Source organism: Natator depressus, chromosome 1 (genome assembly GCF_965152275.1).
Source record: "Natator depressus isolate rNatDep1 chromosome 1, rNatDep2.hap1, whole genome shotgun sequence".
Lineage (NCBI taxonomy): Eukaryota > Metazoa > Chordata > Testudines > Cheloniidae > Natator > Natator depressus.
The window spans coordinates 284,556,664-284,572,946 of NC_134234.1; the positions used below are offsets into that span (position 1 = coordinate 284,556,664).

General features: G+C 41.8%; 1 protein-coding gene across 1 annotated transcript in view; it reads right to left on the reverse strand.

The window, feature by feature from the left end:
* The window catches only part of CAND1 (cullin associated and neddylation dissociated 1), a 51,463-nt gene that overhangs the window by 18,649 nt on the left and 16,531 nt on the right, over window positions 1–16,283 (reverse strand). Inside the window, exon 3 of the mRNA XM_074942090.1 lies at window positions 6,503–6,657. Coding sequence (XP_074798191.1) covers window positions 6,503–6,657 — 155 coding nt within the window. The remainder of the gene's footprint in view (window positions 1–6,502; window positions 6,658–16,283) is intronic.

The window sequence follows — 16,283 nt, forward strand, 5'->3', positions numbered from 1 at the left end:
TGATTGCCCAAATGAAACATCATAAGAAGTGTTACTTCTCAGGAGGAAGCTGTGTTGAAGATGATGAAAGGAACATGTCTGAACATGCAGGATCCTCAGGTTGGTAAACTTTTTTATTTCATACTTCTTTTTAAGGACTGCCTGTCTTCTTTCTGGACTATTCTTGAATTCTGTAGTTGTTACTCTATGGTACTATCATTTCACATGCAGCTGTCATAAAAAAATAAATAGCTGAAATCGGCAGATCTTCAGTTTACAATTTCATCTTTGAAGTAATACTGTCAGTGAATGCAATCAGTAATACTAAATGAGAAGTATGGTAATAATAATTAAATAACTGCACTGCCTTTTTTTGTTTCGAAGACTCCATCCTCAACATACAGGATTCTGAAGACTACATTAACTCCTCACTTAAAGTCGTACCGGTTAACATTGTTTCATTGTTACGTTGCTCATCAATTAGGGAACATGCTCGTTTAAAATTGTGCAATGCTCCCCTCTTACGTTATTTGGCTGCCTGCTTTCTCCACAGTTGGCAGCCTCCCTATGCCCCCGCCCTCTCCTCCTCCCCACAACGCCTCCCGTCCACCGGCAGACCCCGCAGATCAGCACCTTCCCCCTCCTCCCCCCGCCCGCAGCAATCAGCTGGCTTGCTACATTTTGGAGGCTGGAGCGAGGACTTGGCATGCAGGCTCCCCTGCCTCTGGAACACCACAAGCCAGCTGATTGCCCCAGGCAGGAGGTGGGGGGGAAGAAGGAGGAGCCCGCACACCAAGTTCTCGCTCCTCCCCCCACCCCGCCTCCTAAACGCCGCAAGCCAGCTGATTGCCCCGGGCAGGAGGAGCGAGGCCTCAGCGCGCCTCCCCCCTCCCTCCCCTATCTCCCGTCTGTGGCAATTAGCTGGCTTGTGGCGTTTTGGAGGTGGGGGGGGGAGAGGACTTGGCATACAGGCTCCCCCTCCCTCCCCAACACAGCAAGCCAGCTGATTGCCCCGGGCAGGGGGGAGGAGCGAGGACTCAGCGCGCCTCTCCCCTCCCTCCCCTGCCTCCTGCCCGCGGCAATCAGCTGGCTTGCGGCGTTTAGGGGGGGGGAGGGAGGAGCAAGGACGCAGCATGCAAGGTAAAGGGAGAGGCGGTGTGGGGGAGAAGATGCAGGTCAAGGATGGGGACTTGGGGGAAGGGGGGGAGTGGGCGGGCTGAGGGTTGAACCCCCCGGGTGCTTGCAGAGTAGGGGAAGCTGCCGCTGCTGCGCAACATGCTTCTCCTAGCCTACAACACCTTCAGCCTCCTTACCTGCCTCATCTCCAGTGCCAGTGGGCTGTGCCTGTGTAGGGTAAGGCAGGGGCACCTCCTCTGTTTAAAAATTATACCTGTATTAAATTTCTTGTTTAAAATTGTTTAAAATGTATATAATGCCTTTTGTCTGGCAAAAAAATTTCCCTGGAACCTAACCCCCCGTATTTACATTAATTCTTATGGAGAAACTGGATTCGCTTAACATCGTTTCACTTAAAGTCGCATTTTTCAGGAACATAACTACAATGTTAAGTGAGGAGTTACTGTATCTACCTTCAAGATCACCATCATTTTCTATAGTTTCAGAGTTATCTGCCAATGATAGTGTTTCAGTCACATCATGTATGTCACATAGCCACAGTATATCACCTGTAGCAAAAAGAAAAAAAGATCTCCATCATCCAAAAACCACCATAGATAAATCTGTGATAAGAACAAGCAGATTACAAAAAGAGGTAATTGGTGAAAAAATTGCCCAGTTTGTTTATGCAACAAACTCTCCTTTCTGTATGACTGAAAACCCACACTTCATTAACATGGTATATTCATTAAGATCAGGATACAGTCCACCCAATAGTGCAGATGTCGCAGGCAAATTGCTGGATAAAGTGTATGAAAGAGAAATTGAGCACTGTGCAAAAGGTCTAGAGGGTAAAATTGTTAACCTGAGTCTTGATGGGTGGAGCAATGTCCACAATGATCCTGTTGTATGTGCTTGTGTGACAACAGAAGAAGGGAATGTGTTCCTTATAGAAACAATTGATACAACAGGAAACGTACATACAGCAGAATACTTACAAGAAGTAGCAGTAAAAACTACAACAAACGGTGAAAAAAAAATTCAGGTGTCTAGTACGCAGCTTGGTCACAGACAATACTGCAAATGTATCCAGGAGGAGAAGAAATTTATAAGAGAGTGAAGAGAGTCCCAAGCTAATAACATACAGTTGCAGTGCTCATTTGATGCACATCCTAGCCAAAGACTTCAGTGTCCCAGAAATAAAGTCTAATGTTGTTGAAATTACAAAATACTTCCATAACAACCCACTTTGCAGCAGCTGCTCTGAAAAAAGTGGGAGGAACCAAGCTAACTCTCCCACAAGACGTGCGATGGAACTCAGCAGTGGACTATTTTGAGGACTACACCTCTAACCCGATATAACGCTGTCCTCGGGAGCCAAAAAATCTTACCATGTTATAGGTGAAACCGCGTTATATTGAACTTGCTTTGATCCACCAGAGCGCGCAGCCCCATCCCCAGAGCGCTGCTTTACCGCGTTATATCCGAATGCGTGTTATATCAGGTAGCATTATATCAGGGTAGAGGTGTATATCAAGACTGACCTAATCTGATGACAGTTTGTGAACAAAATCGTGAAAAAATAGATGGCACTGTCACAGTCAAAGTTCTCAACACTGGGCTTAAGAGAAATGTTGAACACATGCTGAGTGCCCTGAAGCCTATTTCTGTAGCCTTGAACAAAATGCAGGGAAATAGCTATTTTATTGTTGACGCTGTTGAAATTTGGAAGGAACTGAATGAGATCTTAAAAAGAGAAATATGCAATAAGAGTTAAATTACAAGCATTAAAAAAAAATGAATGGGACAAGCACTATCTCCATCTCATTTTCTTGTAAATATTCTCAATACTCAGTACCAGGGTAAACCTTAACCGCTGAAGAAGAGAAGTTGGCTAAGATATGGACATCCAGCAATCATCCCTCCATAATGCCAACTATAATAAACTTCAGAGCTAAGGGTGAACCATTCAAGAAATATATGTTTGCTGATGATGTTTTTAAAGAAAGTCACACCAGTGGACTGGTGGAAGTCACTTAAGCACTTGGATTCAGAGACTGTTGAAGTGATAATCTCACTTTTAACAGCAGTAGCTTCTTCTGCCGGTGTAGAAAGAATATTTTCCTCCTTTGAACTAATTCATTCCAAATTGAGAAATCGTTTGGGACCCGAAAAAGCAGGAAAGCTTGTTTTTCTTTTCCAGATTATGAACAAATGGGAAAATGAAGCTGAAGACAACTGAGTTAGCTGCAGAAGCCAATATTTTAAGTTTCTCATGATGACCTGGCTGACATAGTCGATTTAATAATAATTGTTGTTGGTTTTTTTAAATTTTTTTTTAAACTATTTGAGTTAAAAACAATTTTAACAAAAACAAACCTGATTTTAAAAAACCTGAATGTTTAACTGAATTCAAAAATTCATATGCTTGTTTTGTTAAAATATTATATGTTTGCTGTTGAAGAGAAAAATCCAGAATACATAACAGTGTTGTTTTAGTTAAATAAAACCATGTAAATGTCTTTCTGGTGATGTTTTCCTCCTAATACAGCATGGCAAGAAAATCCTCCAAATATTAATGATTAACCTGTTGAATTGGAGATAGTTCACCTCCAAATGACTTCATAAATATCTGCTTCAATTACCTTTGGTAAATGAAATAACCAAACAATCATTCATTTTCTGATATAGCTGTAAAACTAATCTGAAAACTTTTCAGATCACTTTAAAAATGTATAGTGTGTACCTTCTAAAAATGAAACCTAAATCTATCTCTGAGTTGTGAAGAATATGTATTAAGGTTATAACAACCAACAAGAATGCACTTTTATGTAGAAATCCATGATTAAATAGAGTCTTCCTGACTAGTGATTTAAATCAAATCTACCCTGATTTTCAGGTTTTATTCTTCTGTTAATTCAGTTTTCTAAAAGTTAGTTGAAATAATCCTATAGCAATTAGCTGGGGCATTTTATAGCGGAAAAGGTGTTTAAAATATTGTATCTGTAAAATTGAAATTACTGAGAGAGTGTTTTGAGTGGTTAGTTTATGCAAGATGCTAACAATTCCTTTTTAAACAATGAGAATAAGTTGAACTGTGTCCACTGTATCTTCACTGTGGCTCTTCCCCCAGCATGGACTGCTCTAAATTTGTACGTACAGTTGCATGAACTCAAGTATCCTTTGTGGTGATGGTACTCAATTGCCTGGTGGAGGCTTTGTATTTGTAAGAGTATTGACAGCCACCCAATGGCTGAAACTTTCAGTGCTACCTGATTGGCCATGTGTGCAATGTCTTCAGTAAACATGGAACATTATGAGCTACAAACGGAACAATTTTAAAACTTAGGTTTTAGACACAATTTGGAAAATTATATCAGGCAGAAATAACAATTTTACTGTTTTGACCTTAAAAGCCAATCCATTTCTTTATTAATTTAACAGATCCCTAACAACACTACATAAACTAAAAAATTCACCTCGTAAGATGAACCACCTATTGGGTGATATATTTGCATCACCATGCAGGCTGGGGAAAAGGAAGGAAGCAAGCAGTCCAAATGCATTGTATTAAAAGAGCTATAAATCATAAGGCTGTATTTGACTCTTTGCAATAGAGCCTTTAGTTTAATGAGTATTCATTTTTTCCTTTGCCTCTAGATTATAGAAAGCAACAAAACTGACTTATCTTTTTTTAAAAAACAGTCCAAATCTATTATCTATGAAATATCTATTTTCCCCCTCATTTCATGAATATTAGCTCTTTGTTTAGGCGTTTTTGCCAGAAGATTCATTAACCAGCATAAAAGCCTAACTGGAAATCACTTACTATAACTTTCTTCTTATAAATTATTGTATATGCTTATTTCTGCTAAAGGTTAAACATGCATGACTGTTTTTTGTTTTATTTGAGGACCATAAAGGGATGTAGGCACATCCCTGGGAAGGATTTTTTAAGTTAACATATGCTTTAATGGTGAGTCTTGTAATTTAGCATAAAACATCTTTAAATTTTAAAATATTTAATAGGACATTTGAGAGGACTTTTCAATACATAATGCAAAAGAGGTAACATTTAGGGAGACTGCTTCCTAATGTCTAATTAAACACGTGTCAGAACACCTAGCATACATCCAGTGGCTGTAGGTAAGTGGGAGAGGAGACATAGCATGGCCTGGAAAGAGGCACAAAACCAGTTCTAATCCAATAACTAGGGACTGACAAGAAAATACGATGCCATAATTTCTTTTTGAGCTAGGACTGGGGAGAAAGTTGGGGAAAAGATTTGCTCCATATGATACCCAAACGCTTTAGAGACTACCGTATTACAGATTTCAGGAGAGTAGGAACGAAGGCCTGGGAAAACAGAGAAATTGGAAGTAAGTTCAAATCTTTATGAAGATTTGAGTCAGCTTCTCCCCTGTAAAGAACAGGTGGAGGAAAGACAAAAGAGACTAAAAAGGAGACAAAAGAAATTGTATACCAGGGAATAAAGAAGCCAAGAAAAAAACAGAAATGGAAGTAGTCCTAAAGAACCCCTGCATCATCTGCATAAGTGAGTTATGCTGAATAAAATTAAAATGTTAGACACTACATTGTGGCCATATTCTACCATCACTGTTTATGCTACTACAGTTGAGAAACTGTGCTGTGGATCAAACATAACATAGAGCATTCATTTTTGGCCTGCAAACCATGGTTAAAAAGAAAGTAAATAGAAATTCTCCATCAGTGCTATTTGAAAAATTTCAAAACAAGCAATTTTTTGCTTATTTTCTTCCAGTTTATAGACTAGTCAAAATTTCAGCACTTTTTTTTTTTTTTTAACCAATTCTACTTATCCAGTCTTATAACCGTGTTAGACTGTTTAGTTTTTCTGCAGGTTGCCCTTTGTAATCAACCTAACACAAGAACTCCAGTCCCCAAATCCATTTTGAGTTATCATTCCCTTCTAGCCCAGTCAAATTCACATACTGCACTCACTGTGGTATTTGAGCACCTTCTAGATTTAAAAGAACAAAGTGTATTGTCAATTTTTTAAAAATTTACCCAAATGAGATTTAACTACTATTGTTAAAAAGCCTAGGAATATTGTGCCCGAAAATATTTAAGGTAGATATCTATAGCAGATGTAATCTGAAATTACTTCCAGCTGTTTTTACAGTGACTTGACTTCAAGTTTACCCCATCTCTTTACATATCATAAATAGGTAACAGTATGTATAACAGAAGCACCACACAAATGATTGTCTCCAACAAAAGTGAATTTCAAGTCAACAGTCACTGAAGGACAACTGAATCTTGTTCACTGAAGGACACTAGCTTACAATGAAATAATTGGATAGAGAAATAAAGTCAGACCTCATGTTTTAAAAACAGAGAAGGGGAGAAGAATGTCATTTCTTACCACTGGAAGCTGGAGGAAGTTCTCCAATGACTGTTTTAAGGCCAATGCTTGAAATATCACGTAGCTGCTCTTTATCTGAAAGCATATTGGTACAGAGGGTATCCACAATGGTCTCCACTTGATATTCCTTCACTTTACTCACCAAAGGACCAAGACTGAAATAAAACAAAAAAATGATGCAAATAAATCTGCAGGTTTAAACAGAAGTGATATCCAGCTACATATACCACTTTTATATTAAGAATCCTTCAAAACATTCAAAAATGTATTCACAGAGCCATTGTTAATACTGATGTTTGCAGGGTTGAAATAGCGTTGCTATTATTTCTGCATTATTTCTATTTAGTAGTATTCTTAATGTAAAAACCAAGTTTGAGTTACTTAGGGTACAATCCTTCCCCACCCACCCCCTGTAAATCTTCTGACACAGTGAATCACTGTTTTAGACACATTTGCTTTGTATCAGGAATTTTAAACCCTCCAGATCCAACAGACGTTGTATCAGTGTTGTTACTTCTTCATACTCTCAAACCCTGGAGTAAAAAATAGAGTTGTCAGCTAATGCCACAACTTGTAACAAAATTACCATATCCACTGACATTAGTTTGTATGCTTCACCATCAGTACATAACATATTCATAGACTCACAGACAGATTCCTATACTACAAGGAACCATTGTGATCATCTAGTATGAAACTCCTGTATAAAATAGGCCACAAGACTTCTCCAAAATAATTCCTACAGCACATCTTTTAAAAAATCATCCAACCTTGATTTAGTGAACCTTGGTAAATTGTTCCAATGGTTAATTATCCTCACTGTCAAAAATGTACACCTTAATTCCATTTTGAATTTGTCGAGCTTCCATAACATTGGATCATGTTATGCCTTTCTCTGCTAGACTGAAGAGACCACTATCAAATATTTGCCCCACAGGTACTTATTAGGGATGTAAAATATTAAATGGTTAAACGGTAAGCATTAGTCTTACTGGTTCACCCACTCTGTTAACCCCCAGCCCTGGGCCACACCGGCTGGAGCAGCCCCAGCCCCAGACTGGCCAGAGCAGCCCCAGCCCTCTCTCTTTAATCAGTTAACTGATTAAAAGATATAATTTTAATTGTTTAAACAGTTAACTTTTAAAATTATATTTACATGCCTAGTACTTATAGACTGTAATTAAGTCATCCGTTAACCTTCTCTTTACTATGCTATATAAATTGAGCTCCTTGGGGGGTTTATCACCCTAAGGCATGTTTTCAAATGCTCCTCATGGTTCTTCTTTGAACCCTTTCCAATTTATTAACATCCTTCTTGAACTGTGGGCATCAAAACTAGACACAGTACTTCAGCAGTGGTTGCACCAATCCCAAAGACAGAGGTAAAATAACCGAACTATTCCTACTCAAGATTCCCCTGATTATGCATCCAAGGATAACATTAGCCCTTTTAACTACAGCATCACACTGAGAGCTCATGTTCAGCTAATTATCCACCATGACCCCCCGAAAGATTCACAAAATCAAGTATATATAGACATAGCAGGGTAACAGTGAATTATTTGATTGTGTCATTACTCTAGACATGCTCCGAGCGAGGTATAACCACACAAAGACTCCTTCCAGTGCCTTAATGTGTGTCAACATAAAACAGATGGAAGAACAAAGGCAATGAAACTTTGCATCCAAGTTCTGTTAACTCCAAAGAAAGCCCTGTAACTGGTGGAGTGGTTGTCTGGTTACATGCCTTCTTTGTTTTATTGAATCTGTGATGGTTCTTTTACTCAGTGCTTTACCCATTTGGGTGGTGATGCCATCCCTTATTCTTTAATCAGCAACATCTATTTGCACAAAATGTTGCGATCATGAGTTTCTGTATTAATGGGCCAATTAGCATTACTACTGGAAAACCTAGTATAGTGGTAAAAAGTAAAGCATGCCTTCCTTAAACATTTTCCCAGCCTTCCCCACACTATTACCTCTTCTAATGTATTTTCCATAATTGATGTGGTGGTTCTCCAAAAGGCTACAATGTAAAGTAAGAAGGTGCTGCTGTTTTTAACAGCTCTATTTCCCTCATACATTAAAATGCATCAGTTTATCAGTGAAATATTAATTTTCTACTTTTTACTTAACATTCCAAAGTAAAAAAGACAGCTGAAGAATTAACTGGATTTTTTTTTACTTGCCTATCAAAAGGCTTCAGCACATTCCAACTACATGGCCAAGTTCTGTCCGAATTACACAGAACTTTTAGAATTTGGCTGCAATCATTATTACTAGTGATAACCCAAGCCAGAAATCCCAGCTTGACTTTCAGATTTAGTTTGCATGGCTGACTACACCACTGGTGTGCTGAGACCACTATCTACTTAAGCTGATCAATTAGGTCTCACTGTTGCTTGTACAGAAACTCCTCACTTAAAGTCGTCCTCGTTAAAGTTGTTTTGTTGTTACGTTGCTGATCAATTAGGGAACATGCTCGTTTAAAGTTGTGCAATGCTCCCTTCTAATGTCCTTTGGCAGCCACCTGCTTTGTCCACTGCTTGCAGGAAGAGCAGCCCCTTGCAGCTAGCTGGTGGGTGGTTGGAACCAGGGTGGACCAGCAGCCTCCCACCAGCTCCCCGCTCCCCTAAGTTCCCTGTGCAGCAGCTGCTCAGCAGGCTATCAATTGCCGGCAGTTCAGCTATCCCTCCCCCCACTGCCATGTGCTGCTCCTGCCCTCTGCCTTGGAGCTGCTCCCCGAAACTCCTGCTTGCTGTGGGGGGGGGGGGGTGGGAGGGGAAGAAGAGGGAGGCTAATGTCAGGGTGTCCCCCTCCCCCCACTTACCCCATCTTCCATAGAGCAGGGGGGGGACACACCGAGATAGGGAGCTGCTGCCTTACGCAGCAACTGCAGCTGCAGTCCGGTTTCAGCTTGCTGATTTAATTCACAAGGCAGTGTACTTCTGACCCCACTCTTCATACTTAAAAGGGGAAATGTGCATCTCTCTCTCAAGCACACACAGGGTGTGTGTCTCTGTCTGCCCTCCCTCCTTTCCTGCTGCCTTGTAGTGTGTGAGAGTTAACCCCTGAGGGCTCAGCCAATTGCTAGTTCATCATTTAGCAGTAAGGCATGCCCTGGGAAATATCCCACCCTCTGACTCCTCCACCTCAATCAAGCTTCACAATCATCACCACTGTGTAGCTGTATTAAATTCTTTGTCTGGTGAAAAAAATGTACCTGGAACCCAACCCCCTCATTTACATTATTGGGAAATTGGATTCACTTAACATCGTTTCGCTTAAAGTTGCATTTTTCAGGAACATAACTACAACGTTAAGTGAGGAGTTCCTGTAGTCCTCTGATTGTAGCAATCTGTTGCCTCTCGTTTTATAATTATATTGTAAACTCTTTGGAGCAGATACCATTTTTTGTTTTGTTTGTACAGTGCCCACCACAATGAGGTCTTGGGTATATGACTAGGGCTCCTGGGCACTATGGCAATGCAAATTATAAGTATTGATAGTTAGGAAAAAACCTTATACTTCAATACAGAGAAAAACTGATTAGGTAAATCACTGAGACAATCATGGAACACAATGCTGTTTTTACATAGTCACTTTTTACACTAGAATCATACAAAGCAAATCTAGCTTGTCTACACTATGCAGCTTTTAGCGACAAGGCTGTGTCGACACAGCCTTGTTGCTAAAAGTCAGCGTGTGTGAACACTCTGTCGGTATTTTGTCGGCACTTTTGCCGACAAAATACTTCCAGCCGACAAAGCCGCATTCGCACTGCCACTTGCATCAGCAAAACTTTTGTCTTTTGCAGGGGGCTTTTTTAAGTACCAGTGAAAGACAAAAGTTTTGTCAACAATGGCGCAATGTAGACATACCCTTAGTCTCGAAATAAGGGGGGGGGGAGAGTAATGTATTACTAGTATTAGTATTTAGTAATGTATTACTAAAGTAATGTACCACCTATTAAAAGACTCCTTGAAAAATTCTACTCATCTGCAGCAACAATGCATTAGCAAATGACAAAACTTTCTCCCCCATAAGATTTGTCAAGTCACCCCTTTCTGTCTCCCCCTTCCTGTTTTGGATTTGTGCATTTATTTTCTTCGCCTTCTTATTTCTGCTAGTGCCCCCCATCAATGCATGATGTCTCTCCCAAGTAGTTAACCTACCTTGTGGATAAAGGACCCCCATTCTTTGAAACAGGAAAACTTTCCAGATCCCTATTACCAACTCTTTAACCTCCCATACTACTGTCAAACATACCGCATAACAATCAACCTACCTCACTCCAAGGAACAAGTGTCATTCCCCAGAGTGTTCCAAACCCAAATTGGTCCCGACAGCAAGAGAGAGTTTGGTCCCCAATTACCACACACAATAACCAGGCTGTAAGTAACACAGCTCCCCCCTCATTTTGTCAGCTTCCTGCCCCCTCGTTGTTTTCAGTACACCTCTTATCACTGCCAATTTTCAATTCTCTCCTTAAGATCAAGCCTACAGTGCTACTCTGAACAGAGCCCTTTGTCAGCCACGCCTGCAGACACATAGTATACACTTGACTCAAAACTTATTTCACGCCAATGCTGCTCTCCTCAAGCTAGTATTTGTTTTTCTCCCTCCAAATGAGTGGATGATTGTGTCTGTTTTGGCTGCCCATATATAGAGAGCTCCCCTAGTAGTTGTGCTTTGCAGCTGCCACTTCTGCAGAAATGCTATGGGTTAGTTCAAGAGCATATGGATGTGACTCACCCAGGACTGGCAACAATAGCGAGTTGCACTCCCAGTTAATATGTATCTACACCAGAGCAACTAAAGCCAAAACTAGAGGAGGCAAAAGACAATCAAGGAGGTCATACACAATGCTATCTTTAAGGACAGTAAAGTCAAGTCAGAGAGCTTACAACTGCTCAACAGGTGTAAACAGTTTGGTTAAGGCTTTGGGTGAGTATACAGGAGGGGAGAAGAACAGTGTCTGACATATTTGCCAGGTCACGATTTTTACCCAAGTATTTCTCAAAGATTTCCACCACCACTTTGTTGCCATTGTCGCTCCTTGGGAAGATCACAACTACAAAGAACTGTAACTTGCTGATATCAAAATACGTACAACCACTGTAAGAGAGGAACACGATAACAAAGCAATTCAATCTAAAGACACTATCTGAGACCACGTTACAAATGTTGGGATGGAAGCAAGATTTCTTTTTCACACTGAACTCAGAATAGCAGCTCTATATACCTGCTTCTCACACACGTTTGTTTTAGTTGAGGTAGTCAGAAAACTAATATTTTCTGAGTTGTGTAGGGGCACTGAACATTAATTTTGAGTCGCTTTATTTTATTTCAGTAACAGTCGAACTGAAAACCACCATGAAGCTTGAGTGAACTACACAGTGATCAAAGCAATTAAGATTAACAATAAGGAAAACACAAAGACAAAGCTTAAATTTTCAAACCTTGACCTGCTCTTTCCTAAAGCATTTCATACTCCTGATACTGCAAAGAAGTCTGATCCCCACACCGTGAGTCAAAAGCTTATTAAAATACGTGTGGCACTCAGAAATTTAACAAGCTGATATCTATGGAAAAATAAAATAGAGATTATAGCGTATAGAGCCCTGTGCAGAAACAAAATTTGTATCCGCATCCGATCCGCAAACTTGGTCCACAGATATCTGCATATATAGTGTATATCCACAGATTTGCAGGGCTCCAAGCATAGTCAAGGCAGTGACTATTTCCTCCTCTATGCTTGAAAAGCTCCTACCAACTTTCTGAGGTCTACCGTAAAACAGTAATAAACATCATGCAAAGGACAACAACAGTGATTAAAGGTTTCAGAGTAACAGCCGTGTTAGTCTGTATTCACAAAAAGAAAAGGAGTACTTGTGGCACCTTAGAGACTAACCAATTTATTTGAGCATAAGCTTTCGTGAGCTACAGCTCACTTCATTGGATGCATACTGTGGAAACTGCAGAAGACATTATATACACAGAGACCATGAAACAATACCTCCTCCCACCCCACTCTCCTGCTGGTAATAGCTTATCTAAAGTGATCACTCTCCTTACAATGTGTATGATAATCAAGGTGGGCCATTTCCAGCACAAATCCAGGTTTTCTCACCCCCCCCCCTTTCCAAAAACCACACACACAGACTCACTTGTGTGTGGTTTTTGGAAAAGGGGGGGGGGAGGGTGAGAAAACCTGGATTTGTGCTGGAAATGGCCCAACTTGATGATCACTTTAGATAAGCTATTACCAGCAGGAGAGTGGGGTGGGAGGAGGTATTGTTTCATGGTCTCTGTGTATATAATGTCTTCTGCAGTTTCCACAGTATGCATCCGATGAAGTGAGCTGTAGCTCACGAAAGCTTATGCTCAAATAAATTGGTTAGTCTCTAAGGTGCCACAAGTACTCCTTTTCTTTTTAACAGTGATTAAACTATCACACTTTTGGAAAGTAAGTTCAGACACAAATTAGTTTTATCTGATTTAAAGTGTGATACTTGCTTCATTTACGTATCACAGCATTTGACAATGGGAGCCCTAGAAAAATCAAGATAAAATAAAAAAAAACTTTAATACCACAAGTTGCGTAGGTGTAGAAAATGTCAACCTCATAAATTTTAGTTAACAAATAATACTGGAATTACAAGATCGTTATACAGAATTTAATCTGATTTGTTGAATGTTGCAACACAATTCCAGTAAGATCTAGTGAACAAACAAAACACTTCTATACTTGAGCTATAACTCTTTGAGATTACTAGAAAGATATACTATTTGGATGGGCAGAGTCCAGTTCCTTTCAGACCTTGATCTAGCCACCTATGAGAGATTGACACCCTGCTTCCATGTAGACCCCCTGCAAAGCTCCTGAACTTGAATGTCTTCTTTGGAGAACTGTAGTCCCACCTGGAGAAGAGTCACTGAAAGGCAGACATCTACAACACACTGTCAGAGCAAATGAAGAAGATGGCACTCCCATACCCAGTCCCAGTGCCAAGTGAAAGCAAAAGGCTCCAGCAGAAATACTAGAAGGAAAGAACCTCTGATAAAACTCCCACTATCTGCCTGTACTATGAGGAACTGTACCATATTTTTTTTTCCCAAGAGATGCCACTGTTGTCTGCAATCCCTTGAGGTCGAGAATGATCTTTCACAGGTTTTATTTTTCATGGGTCCTTTGGTCACTGAGGAGTCCGATCCTTGAGCCACAGGCTTGTTGACAGACATTGCAGGTGGTGTTGGAATACACGGTTGGGCCGTGATTGCTGCATGACAGTTGTCTTTTCTTTCCTTTCTTTTCTGGCGTTTTTCTGCGACCAGGGCAAGGTGATCTTCCTCAAGAGTGGACGTTCCCTCTCTGGCAAGTCTTGGCCAGTTAACCATATCCTGGGCTGCTGTCTCCTGGTGTGTGCTGCTGATGCCACATCTCTTGATGTGTATCTTGAGGATGTCTTTAAAGCGTTTCTTTTGGCCTCCCCATTTCCTTTCTCCCTTGGTGAGTTGGGCATACAGCAGTTATTCTGGTAAGGGTCCATCAGGCGTGCGCACACAGTGCCCACTCCACCTCAGCTGGTGCTGGATAATCAGGGCCTCAGCACTGAAGATGTTGGCCTCTGTGAGGACACCGACATTAGTGCAACGGTGCTCCCACTTTATGTTGAAGATCTTCCGAAGAAAGTGCTGGTGCTGGCATTCCAAGTTTTTCAGGTGTTTTCTATAGGTCACCCAAGTCTCACACCCATAGAGGAGAGTTGGGATTACCACCACTTTAGAAACTAAAAGTCTAGTATGTGTTCTTATGTTGTGATTGTTGAACACCCAGTGAGACAGTCTGCCAAAGGCAAAGCTGGCACAGCACATTCTGTGCTGAATCTCGATGTCTATGTCTGTCCTCTGTGAAAGAGGGCTGCCAAGATACGCGAAGTTTTCTACATTTTCCAGTTCTTCTTTGTCAATGTAGATCTTCCTTGCAGGGCCTGATGATTGACTGGGCACTGACTTGTAGAGAACTTTTGTTTTGCCAATGTTCAGAGTTAGCCTTAGGCTTTTGTAAGCTTCAGAGAAGCAATTAATGGCTGTTTGTAGATCCTCCTTTGAGCGTGCAACTACAGCACAATCATCTGCATAACGGAGTTCGGTTATTGTTGCCGATATTACTTTAGTTCTGGCACGGAATTGAGAAAGGTTGAAGACGCTGCCGTCAATCCGATATTGGATGCCAATGCCCTGTGGTAGACGGTCTGGGGTTAATGTTTTCATAGCTGCTAAGAAAATGGAGAAAAGGGTGGGTGCCAGTACAAAACCTTGTTTTACACCAGTTCGAATGACAAAGGGCACAGAGGTAGAGCCACTGCACAGGATGGAGGCAGTCATCTGGCCTGGAGGAGTCTTACAATGGTGATAAATTTGCTTGGGCAGCCAAACTTTGACATGATTTTCCACAGAGCCTAGCAGTTAACAGAGTCGAAGGCTTTGGTCAGATAGATAAAGGCCATATACAGTTCTTGGTGTTGTTCTTGATTTGCGCAGTCAGGCAGATCCAGGAAAAATGTCATGTTGGTGGTGTCTTGTGATGTTCTGAAGCCACACTGGGACTCTGGAAGTACTACCTCTGCAAGAGGGAGCAGGCAATTCAGTAAGATTCTAGCAAGAATCTTCCCAGGGATGGAGAGGAGGGCAATGCCTCCATAGTTGCCACAGTCAGCCCTGTCTCCCTTTTTGAAAATGGTAATGATGTTAGCATTATGTAAGTCAGCAGAGATTTCTTTGGTGCACCAGATTTTGAGAAGCAACAAGTGAAGCTTGTTAGTGTTTCTCCCCCACTTTCAATACTTCAGCTGGTATGCCATCAGGACCTTGTGCTTTATTGTTCTTCATTTGTTTAATTGCTTTGCAGACCTCCTCAGGTGTTGGTGGGTTGGCAAGAGTTTCCCAGATTGGGTGCTGAGGGATGGAGTCGATGGTATCGTCAGTCACAGTGAATTCTCGATTTAGAAACTTTTGGTAATGTTCCTTCCAGCACTCTTCGATTGATTTGTTATCTTTAAGAAGGGTACTACCATCTTCAGATATCAGAGATGTGAGGCCACATGAGCTTGGTCCATACGGCGTCTTTGTCTCACAAAAAAAGCTCCCCATATCATATCTGTCAGCCAGGGGTGAAAGTAAGTTAGAGGACTTACCGGTACGCTGGAGTCCTGAGCAGGGGGTGTGGCCTCAACCAGAAGAGGCAGGGCCTTAAATCCCCGGGCCCTTTAAATCTTGATTTAAATGGCCAGAGCTCCAGCTGCGGTAGTGGCGGCTGGGAGCCCGGGGCCCTTTAAGTCACCCCCGAGCTACCAGCTGCAGAGGCGGCTGGGAGCCCCGGGGCTCGGGGGCGATTTAAAGGGCCCAGGGCTCCAGCTGCCGCTACCGCAGCGGAGCCCTTTAAATCACTGAGGAGCCCTGGGGACTCCCGGCTGCCACCGCTACCCCAGGACTCTGGCAGAGCTTTAAAGGGCCTGGGGCTCCGCTGTGGTAGCAGCTGCCGGAGCCCCGAGCCCTTTAAATCCCCGCCTGAGCCCTGCTGCCCAAGCCCTGGGGTAGCGGTGGCCGAGCGCCATCGGGTATTTAAAGGGCCCCGGGGCTCCAGCTGCCGTTACCACCCCAGCCCTTTAAATGCCCGCCAGAGCCCCACCGCCGCTACCCCAGGGCTTTGGCAGCAGGGCTCCAGCGGGAATTTAAAGGGCCGGGGCAGTAGTGGTGGCTGGAGCTCCGGGGCTCT